General features: G+C 34.5%; 1 protein-coding gene across 8 annotated transcripts in view; it reads left to right on the top strand.

Moving 5' to 3' along the window:
- LOC111907143 (replication protein A 70 kDa DNA-binding subunit B) overlaps positions 1 to 9,356 on the top strand; it is a 10,325-nt gene extending 969 nt beyond the window's left edge. The window contains exons 4-15 of one of the 8 annotated variants that reach the window (XM_052768316.1): positions 3,022 to 3,121; positions 3,283 to 5,017; positions 5,168 to 5,250; positions 5,391 to 6,883; positions 6,961 to 7,231; positions 7,315 to 7,411; positions 7,513 to 7,637; positions 7,735 to 7,813; positions 7,886 to 8,018; positions 8,109 to 8,266; positions 8,370 to 8,490; positions 8,569 to 9,356. In XM_052768316.1, coding sequence (XP_052624276.1) covers positions 7,021 to 7,231; positions 7,315 to 7,411; positions 7,513 to 7,637; positions 7,735 to 7,813; positions 7,886 to 8,018; positions 8,109 to 8,266; positions 8,370 to 8,490; positions 8,569 to 8,745 — 1,101 coding nt within the window. In that variant the 5' untranslated portion in view covers positions 3,022 to 3,121; positions 3,283 to 5,017; positions 5,168 to 5,250; positions 5,391 to 6,883; positions 6,961 to 7,020 and the 3' untranslated portion in view covers positions 8,746 to 9,356. Of the gene's footprint in view, positions 1,563 to 1,642; positions 2,701 to 3,021; positions 5,018 to 5,167; positions 5,251 to 5,390; positions 6,884 to 6,960; positions 7,232 to 7,314; positions 7,412 to 7,512; positions 7,638 to 7,734; positions 7,814 to 7,885; positions 8,019 to 8,108; positions 8,267 to 8,369; positions 8,491 to 8,568 lie in introns of those variants that run through there. The other 7 variants (XM_052768315.1, XM_052768314.1, XM_042899060.2 and 4 more) reach the window with 7 other exon arrangements.
- Positions 9,357 to 10,693: the final 1,337 nt, after the last annotated feature.

Raw genomic sequence — 10,693 nt, 5'->3', positions numbered from 1 at the left:
TCTAGGTTCAACTGATAGATATGGAGATAAGAAGCATAAAGCCATAATTATGCTCAACTCAAAAAAAGAAGTAATGAATGATAAAACTGAAAATAAAAATATTGTCATAGGAGATGTATACCACCGGAAGCAATATAGAAGAGAAGCCATTATAAGATGGAGGGAAAAAAGAGGTAAATGTCCTATAATATGTTCTCATTTTCTTGACAAAAGGCAGTATAGGAGAGAAGCTATTATAAGATGGAAGTTAAACAGAAATAATCATACAAGTGCATCGAAGTTTGCCATTTCTATTTCTGGTGAGACCTCAAAAGTATTTTCTGATGTTTTAATTGACAAGAACCAATACAAGAAAGAAGCTATTGAACGATGGAAGAAAAAGAAAAGTAAACGTACACCGAGTTGTTTGGCTTATGACAAAGCAAAACGAAATACAACTGCTTCAGCTGAGACGTCGGCTATTTCGGGTCCACCTTTGGATCTACTTCCGAATGTTTTAATGGACAAGAAGCAGTACAGGAGAGCAGCCATTGACAGATGGAAGAAAAAGACAGCTAAAAAAAGAGTTTTATTGCCACCGAGTTGTTTGGCTAATGATAAAGCATTAAAAAAATCAATTAATGTAGGTAAGACGGGTTATATGAGAAGACAGCTTAATAATAGGATAGGCAAACATTTGTTACAACAAGTCCCCTTTGCTTCTGATGTCCTTCCTGACGTCCGCCGTTGTCGTTATTGTGATGCTGTCAAATTTTATTCAGAAACAACTAATTTTTGTTGTCTAGATGGTCGTGTTGTTTTGTCAAATAATGAGCTCCCACTTTTGATGCAAGATCTATTGACTTCAACATCAAAAGAAGCTATCTCATTTAGGACATATATTAGAACATACAACAACCACTTTGCTTTTACTTCTTTTGGGGTTACAGCAGATAATGAACTCAGTAAAAGAAATAAAGGAATTTACACTTTTAGAGTTCAAGGTCAGGTTTATCATTTTATAAACGACTTGTCGCCTAAGGAAAATGATTCCAAAAATTTACAATTGTACTTTCATGACACTGATAATGAGTTGGAAAATCGTTTGTCGGATTCTCCGCGCTTATGTATAGACTTGATTGCGAAATGTGTTGAATATCTGAAAGATAATCCGTATGCTCGTTTTTTTAGAAATTTAAGGGATGTTCCAAACTTAGATGAATGTAAGATTATTCTTAAGACTATTCCGGGACAGGATCAAAGAGTTTTTAACAAACCAGAAGTTTCTCAAGTAGCTGCTATTTGGATTGAAGGTCAAGAGAACGGAGAACACGGTCGGAGAAGCATTGAAGTTAAGTTACACAGTGACTGCTCCAGGAGTGTTCAATATTACTATGGTTGTTACGATCCTTTGCAATATCCTTTGATGTTCCCATTTGGAGAGCTTGGTTGGCATCAACATATTCCCAAAAAGAAAGACGTTGAAAGGGGAAATGGAAGGAATGTTGTTTCCACAGTAGAAAAGCTTATCTCACCTGTAACTGCTACCAGTGCTGAATACCTTTTGGATATGGAAGAAAATGGTAAATATTCATTTTCACTTTTTTATTGTTGCTTCTATCTATCATCATTATGTTTTTTTATTTATTATTTTTTTTCACAGTTTTGGCCAAGAATTCTGAAAGTTCAAAGTACATTTCGGTTAGGGAATATTATGCTTACAAACTTCAAATTCGTAGGCATGATAAATCCTACTTGCTGCAATTTGGTCGGCTGTTACAGCAATACATAGTTGATAGCTATGTTAAATTAGAGACGCAAAGATTAGCTTTTTTTAGGACACAACAAGCTGATATACGACAAGAGTTTTTACAAGGAATTGTAGACGCTATGGCAAGTGGTGAAAGTGAAGCTTCAGCTATTGGTAGACGTGTCGTTCTACCAGCAACGTTTATTGGTGGACCAAGAAATATGAGACGGAAATATATAGATGCTATGGCGTTAGTCCAGAAATTTGGTAAACCGGACCTTTTTTTGACCTTAACATGTAATCCTAATTGGCCCGAGATTAGACAACACATGATGACTCATGAAGAGACACATAACAGAGCTGATTTGGTTGTCAGGGTTTTCCACGCAAAACTCGAGTTGTTCAAGAATGAAATTTTAAAGAAAAATATCTTTGGAAAAGTAGCTGCCTATACTTATGTCATAGAATTCCAGAAGAGAGGTTTGCCACATGCACACTTTTTGTTCATACTTGAACATGATTTTAAGATGTACGAACCTAAGGAGTATGATGAGATTGTTTGTGCTGAATTACCAGATGAACATTCCAATCCTCATCTACATAAGATGGTTGTGAAACACATGCTTCATGGTCCATGTGGTGACCTAAATCTAAAAAATGTTTGTATGAAAAATGGAACTTGCAAGAACTCATATCCAAAAGAATTTTGTCATGAGACAACTCAGACTAATGATGCATATCCTACATATCGTAGACGTAATAATGGAGTTAGTGTCATAGTTAGGGGTGCTAAACTTGATAATAGATGGGTTGTTCCTTACAATGCTTATTTGTTGTGTAAATTTGATTGTCATGTTAATATAGAAATATGCTCTACAATAAAAGCTGTAAAATATATATATATATATATATATATATATATATATATATATATATATATATATATATATATATAAATATATGTAAGGGATGTGATAAAATAAGTTTTGCTGTTACTTCTAATTACAATTCTGAGTGTATAGATGAAATCCAACAATTTCAATCAGGTAGGTGGATTTCTGCTCCCGAAGGAGCATGGAGAATATACAGATTTCTTTTAGGTGATATTAAACCAGCGGTTATCCATTTGGCTCTTCATTTGGAAAATTATCAACCGATAACGTTCAATAAAAGACAACGATTGAGTGATATAACAAAAAATCCTGATCGCAAAAAAACAATGCTTACTGAGTTTTTTTTTTAACAATGCTACAGATAGATATGCACAAAAACTGAATTTGACATATGTGCAGTATCCAGATCATTTTACATGGAAAGCTGCCAAGAAAATGTGGTCACCCAGACAATCAGAGAGGTCAATAGGCCGAATAGTTATTGCACATCCGAGCGAAGGTGAAAGATATTACCTTAGGATTCTGTTGTCAAAAATCCGTTGTCCTAAATCATATGATGATTTGAAATTTTTTAATGGACTCAAAGTTGCCACGTTTCGAGAATCGGCGTTGCTCCGTGGATATTTGATTGATGACAATAGTCAACAGTTGTGTTTGCAGGAGGCATCCATTTTCCATATGCCATATGAGTTACGAAGACTATTTGCAACCATCCTTGTTTACACGTGTCCAAATAATCCCCGCCAACTGTGGTCATCTTTTGAAGACATGATGTTGGAAGATCTTGTAAATTCCAACAAATACACACATAGAGAGGCGAGAAAGCATGCGCTACAACAGGTTGATTTCTTCCTTCAATCAATTGGAAGGCAGCTTCATGAATTTGATGTGCTACCCCATGATTTTTCGTACAATGATTTACAGGATGAAACAAGAGATATTAGAGCAGAAAAAAGTATAATTGTATCTGAGGCTGATTTGAGAGCAATAGAAAACTTGAATGAAAAACAGAGAATAGCATTCAATGAAATTATTGAAAGAGTCAACTGTAAGAAAAGTGGAGCATCTTTTATAGATGGACCAGGAGGTACAGGAAAAACTTTTTTGTATAGAGCATTGTTGGCAAAGATTAGATCACAAGGTGACATTGCTCTAGCTACTGCCACATCCGGTATCGCTGCATCACTTCTTCCTGGAGGCAGGACAGCTCATTCAAGATTTAAAATTCCACTTGATTTGGCAGAAGGATCAACCTGTAGAATTAGTAAACGATGTTCCTTAGCGACTTTGATCAAGAGCTCCAACCTAATAATATGGGATGAAGCTCCAATGGCGAAACGTTCAGCAGTTGAAGCTTTAGATGACTTGCTACGGGATCTTATGGACTCAACAGAAATTTTTGGAGGGAAAGTAGTTGTTCTTGGTGGAGACTTTAGGCAAACACTTCCAGTAGTACGGAAAGGAACTAGATCTGAAACGATTGCTGCTTGCCTTACAAACTCTCCGCTATGGCGATCACTCTCTCAGTTACGGTTAGAAGAAAACATGAGAGCGTTACTAGATCCAATGTTTACTGATTTTCTTCTGAGAATAGGTGATGGCAAAGAAAATTCTGATGACAATGATCTTGTAAGTATACCCTCACGTTGGTTGAGAACAATGATAACATCGATGGTTTAAACGTCCTTATTAAACATGTCTATCCAAATTTATCTGTAAATTCAATACACAACCCTTTGAACTTGAATCGAGCAATTCTAACTACAAAAAACATTTTTGTTGATGAAATCAATGATATTTTGATAAAGAAATTTCCAGGAGAAGAAGTAGAGTATAATAGTTTTGATGAAACACTCGATCCAAACGACCAAGCTCATTATGAGGATCTTTTGCATAGTTTGACTCCTAATGGCATGCCACCGCATAAACTTATTTTGAAGCATAAAACCCCTATCATTCTTTTGAGAAACATGAATCCTACAGAGGGACTATGTAATGGCACCAGGCTATTTTGCAAAGATTTTAACAGGAACGTGATACGTGCAGAGATAGCTTTTGGAGATTTTGCTGGAAATGAAGTTTTCATTCACAGAATCCCTTTGCAGCCAACAACTGGTGATGAATACACTATACCATTTAAGAGAATTCAGTTTCCAATCAGGCTATGCTTTGCAATGACTATTAACAAAGCACAAGGGCAAACATTAGATTTTGTGGGCGTGTACCTGAAAGAACCTGTTTTTTCCCATGGCCAGCTCTATGTAGCCCTATCCCGATCCAAAAAAATTGAAAATGTGAAAGTCCTTATCAAACAAAATAATTCTTCTACAGAGACAATAAAAACAAAAAATATCGTTTATACGGAAGTATTGGAACATGCCAAACACCTTCACAAGTATGTATCTATTAATATAATATGGTATCTAATTTTCATTCGTAAGAAATTTTTAATGTGCATTACTGATCTTTACCTTATAAATTGCAAATGAATAAGTAACAGATTAACTCGCATAGGAAATTACTAATTATTGTTATTTTCTTACAGCTAAAACACCTCAAATTAAAGTTGTCCTGTTAATATAGATTTCAGATTTCTCGACAAAAATGATGCCTACAAATCGCTATCAGGTATTCTGGTTTTTTCTCCATTCACTTTTTAACATTTGGGTTTTTTTAAGTTTGTTTTAATGACTTCTTGGATTGGGCTTTTATTTTATTGGGCTCAAAATTAATTTAGCTTTTCGTCTGCTCCTTTTTTTATCTTCTAGAACCTACTTACATTGTAAAAAACAACATCAACTCCTCCTCACAACACGTGGCCTCTCCTATTTCCAAGTTCCTTCTCTTGCTGCCACCTTCATCAGCTTTCTGAACTTGTACTTCTAGAAACCCACTTTTAAAAACCCAGGTACTTTGTTGTCTCAATTAAATCATGTACATTTGAATTATCCGGTCTTCTGCCTCTTCTTTTCGATCTACATACCAGGTATTTATCTTTTCTTTAACATCATCTGTCGCACAGATGAATGCATGTTTCTTTGTATTAGTTTTTTTTACTCCTTCCCTGCAAAAAACATCGCACAGATGAATGCATGCATGTTTCTTAGTATTAGTATTTTTACCCCTGCAAAAAACATTGCACGTTTAGCTTTATACTTCCATACAACATTTACTTTTCAAATTTTTTATGCATGTCGATTTCTGGTCGCTTCTTTCCCGTTTATTTCACCTCGGTTTGCAAAACGACTTTTTTTATCTTTTGTAAACCAAAAATTCTTTTCATCTACTCTCAAAGAAACAATGGACAATGTGCTTTCTACCCAAATTTCTGGTTCAAAGTTTTTTTTTTTTACCAAAACTAACAAATGGACAATGTGCTTCTTTGCAATTTACATACAGATATTTATCTTTTCTTTAACAGTATCGATCGCACAGATGAATGCATGTCTATTAGTATTAGTTTTTTCACCCCTTCCTTGAAAAAACAAATGCACACTTAGCTTTATACTTCCATTCAACATTTACTTTTCTAATTTTTTTTATGCATGTCGATTTCTGGTCGCTTCTTTCCCGTTTATTTCACCCCAGTTCACAACACGATTTTTTTTTTAATTATCTTTTGTAACCAAAAAATCTTTTCATCTACTCATAAAGAAACAATGGACAATGTGCTTTCTACCAAATTTCTGGTTCAAAGGTTTTTACCAAAACGAACACTTTTGCGTATATTTCTTCTTTTTTTTGCTGTAAATAAAAAATCCGTCCCACTTTATAACGGTTTTCATTTTTTTCTCAACATTACGTTTTTAGCAATGCATCTAAATTTTTAAGGTTCTAACCTAGCAATTTCATGAGGTTTATCTTCTTAATGTTGCTTATGAAACTGCCTAATTCGTTAAACTCCGTGTTTCTTATCGTTTTTACCTTTTCTGGATGTAACTATCTACGTTTCTTACGGTTTCATGTGCTATTTCACTCTTGCATGGGTATGTGCATCTCATATGGAACGATTTCACTAACACCTGACATCAGCTAGACGATATAATTAGTTTGAGTTGTATTAGGTAGAAACAAACTTCATCTTCATTCGTGAAACAACATGCAGGCAAGTACTATGGATAGAGATCAGTGGCAAATCTTGGACATCACCCCACACCTGAAGAAAAAATGGACAGTGCTTATACAAGTTTTAGAACCTGGGCACAAAGAAGATAGCAAAGTTGGCGGCAAATTCAGAAAGCTCTTACTCGTTGACTCTCAAGTACAGACAACTTTTACTTCATATTTTTTGTTTTAATAACTAATTCTGACATCTTAATTTTATGTACCGTCAAACAGGGGACACAAGTCACTGGCATGATCTATACCAATCATGTCAAGTTTTTTTAGAACAGTTTGATGGCATATAAACGCTACCATGTATCAAATGCTGTCCTAAAGGCAACGAAACCTAAATTTCGTCTCAGTTCATATGTCTACTCATGGACATTCAACACTAACACACTTGTTGAAGAATACCCAGAATCTGTTCCACCTCCATTACAATGTCAATTCCAGTTTACCCCTTTTAGTGAATTGCACAAACATGCTGAAACTGAAACTTACCAATGTAAGAGAAACTGTTCAAAGTCACCACTATAACAACTGCAAATTATAATCTTAATACTTACACATATCTTTCCACAATTACAGGTGTCAGAGGTGTTGTTATCAAATGCTTCCCGACTGATGTAATATCTCAAGAACCAGATCTGAAAACAAAAAAAGATGTGATTATCGTCAATGAAGAGTAAGTACTAAAAAAACCATCTCCTCCTTTCACCAAGATTTATTATTTAACATACGTTATTATCATATGACATTTGATGTATCTACACTCCTGTCATATAGAAAAAAACCAGTCATACTTTCTTTGTGGAACTCAATTGAGAAGAATGAAGGTCGTTTGCTGGATCAAATATGTGAGACGGGACCACTAATATTTGCTATGCGTGTCAAAGTGACTACCTTTAACGGTAATTAGTTTGCCTGAGTATTGAAGATAATAACACATCATATACATTATCAACTACACAAAACTTACTTACACTCATTAACTCACTTTCAATTCAGGTCTATCATTAAGCACGAGAATGGGCTCTGCAATCATGATTAATCCACCTGTGACAGAAGATCTTCAGCTGCAGAAATGGTTTCTTTTAACAAAAAATTCTAATTTTATCAAAACTTGTAAGTGAAACTAACTATTACATTTATGCCTCAGGTACAACAAGAACAAAACAGAACTTAAGGAATTACTTCAAAAGAAAGCGTACAAAGACACTGAGATTTTACTTCCATATCCAGAAGAGAAAGACATAGTTCCTATCGCTAAAGCAATCGCAAACTTCAAATATGTAAGTATTGACAATGAATGAAGCCTAAAAAGTAATATTCTTTAATCATACTAAACACCATATAATTAACACCTTTTTTTTCAAACACAGCGGAAAGCAACATGGATAAGAGGCAGGCTGCGTTTACCAACCCAAGATAGAAGCTTCTCACACACAGCATGTTCAAATTGCTTAAAATCAGTTGAAGCAGACATGAACTGGAAAATCAAATGCCAATCATGTAAAATGGACTCCGAGATACAAGTAATGTAAGTGTCTCTTCATTATAAACTAAGATTCAATATATATATATATATATATATATATATATATATACACACACACACTTACAAAATAATAACCATATCGCAGCTTGAGAGCTACAGTTGATATTGATGATGGAACTGCATCAATTCGTGTATGTATATCAAACCCAGACATCCAAAAGCTCATTCCATTTACACCAAATGCAGTGAAGGAGGCTGAAGATAGTGTAAGTCGAACCCACAATAATTATTTTTTACAGCAACCCAGTGGTTATCAGTTGAACTAACCAACTACCTTCAAACAGGGAAAGGATATGCACGATTTAATAGCAGCATCCATTCAAACCATGTCAGTTGTTGGATTCATACGTTCATATGAGACAACATACAACCAACAATCTACCACAAGAATTAGTATTGTTAAAGCACACAAGGTCACAAACAATGCATCTCTGGCATCAACTGTTGCTGCAGAAACATAGGGTTCCAAACAGCCACACACCCTCGGTCAAGGAACATCCAAAGAAGAGGCGACACAAACCCACACATCCAACAACACATACCCAGCAGCCATTGGTAATGAAGCAACACAAGAACTGAAACACCCACCAACAGTTAGTGAAGGAACAAGCAAAGGAGAGCCCCCAAGTGAAGGAGCACTTAAACGAAAGCATCCACAATCTGAAGCATACAAGGAGACAGAAAGTTTGGATGGTAAAACACCAAGGGAAACCAAGAAGATTAAATAAACATGGAAGGAAGAACTCATGTCCCAAGTCTTTTGCGTTTTGAAAATCCATCGTAACTATGCAGCAAAAATCGCTGATGGCGGACCATCCTTGAAGATTGGAATTCGCAAGATCTTTACTTTTTTGTAAATCGCTTCAATTGTTTGTCTTTTGAAATGTACATGCATGTGAAGCATTATGTTGTCTAGAAACATCAGACCTGTAAAGGCCATCCTTCAAACTAGGATCTCGCAACACCTTTTGTTTAATTATGTAAACCGCTTCAACTGTTTAAGTGTTTGAAATATAGCTGTGAAGCAATATGTTGTGTACAAACATCATATCTGCAAATAAACTGTGCTACTTTCGTCTCTTTTATTTCAAATTAGTCAAACCTTTACATTTACTATCATCATAGCATTTTACTTTCTACTTTCCACATGTACTACATTGTGCTCTCAAATATCCACTAAAATGCAACAATATGAACTTAAAAGGCTTTTGGAAAAAAAAAATTAACGAATTAACTTTATAAACTTTATATTAAACTTTCAAATTTTCATTTTTTCCAAATAAAACCCCTTAAAATCTACGTTTAAGGAACTTTATCTTTCCATTACCAACTTATGTGTCATCTGAAGGAGATGGGGTCGTTTTGTCCTTTGGCATACTTATCATCAATCGACTCTCTATAAGCAATCCTTTTCGTATGCAAAAATAAAATGTATATGCTCAATATTGTACTTTAATTTCTCACCTGACATACTCACAATTTATACTTCTAAAATCAATTTTAAATTGTAGGGTAATACTCAATGATGAACGCACATATATAAGTTATACATTGAAATTCCATAAGTTATAATAAAATTAATTAATTGGTCTACTCTACCTCAATTCACCATTTCGAACCTTCGCAACGTAAATTACAAAATTTTTTTAGTTGCATTCGTTTATGTTCCTTAGGCCATCTCCAATGAATTAAACCTATGAAGAGTTCTATGAAATACTAAGTAGGAAAGAGAATGTATATATTTACTTCAACTCTAAAAAAATTCATAAATATTCATTACATTTTTATTAAACCGGCCATTCAACTCTAAATTTTTTCTCCGATATATTATATTCACATTTATTTTATTAATTTCTCATACAACTCTGATTATAGATGTCCTTATACATTTAAACACATAGAAATAGTAAAAAAAAAACATTTATCAAATTGAAAATCCAATTCACATAAAGTCCACAAAATATAAGCGAGACTTACCAAATTGAAAATCCAATTCTCATAGAGTCCACTAAGCGAGAATAACACCTAGAACTTCTTTCTTCAAAGTCTACCTTCTTGACACGTTTACCTTCTTCCCCACTCAAATTTTAGAAAATCGAGGAAAGTTCAGTCTTTTATGAGAACTATTCATCACAAATACTCTTAGATCCACATCTCTTCTCTCAAATCGCCTCTTCCAGGTACTATCTGTAACCCTAAATTACTGAATGTGTTTACTTATATGTAACCATAAACTTTCCCAGAACAATTGTTTTGCGTTATTTTTTATTTATTTATTTCGTGTATACCTACATTATCTGTTCTTAGGTTCACTTCAGTAAGTTACAATTTCTTTGACATCTGTCTTCTTAAAACAGTTTGGGGGTTCTGAGGGAGATAGGCAATAACATGCATGCAACCTGAGTCGAC

Source organism: Lactuca sativa, chromosome 2, assembly GCF_002870075.4.
Source record: "Lactuca sativa cultivar Salinas chromosome 2, Lsat_Salinas_v11, whole genome shotgun sequence".
NCBI classification, from domain to species: domain Eukaryota; kingdom Viridiplantae; phylum Streptophyta; class Magnoliopsida; order Asterales; family Asteraceae; genus Lactuca; species Lactuca sativa.
Note: the sequence above shows the minus strand (reverse complement) of the source record. Positions and strands in the feature narration are given on the sequence as shown.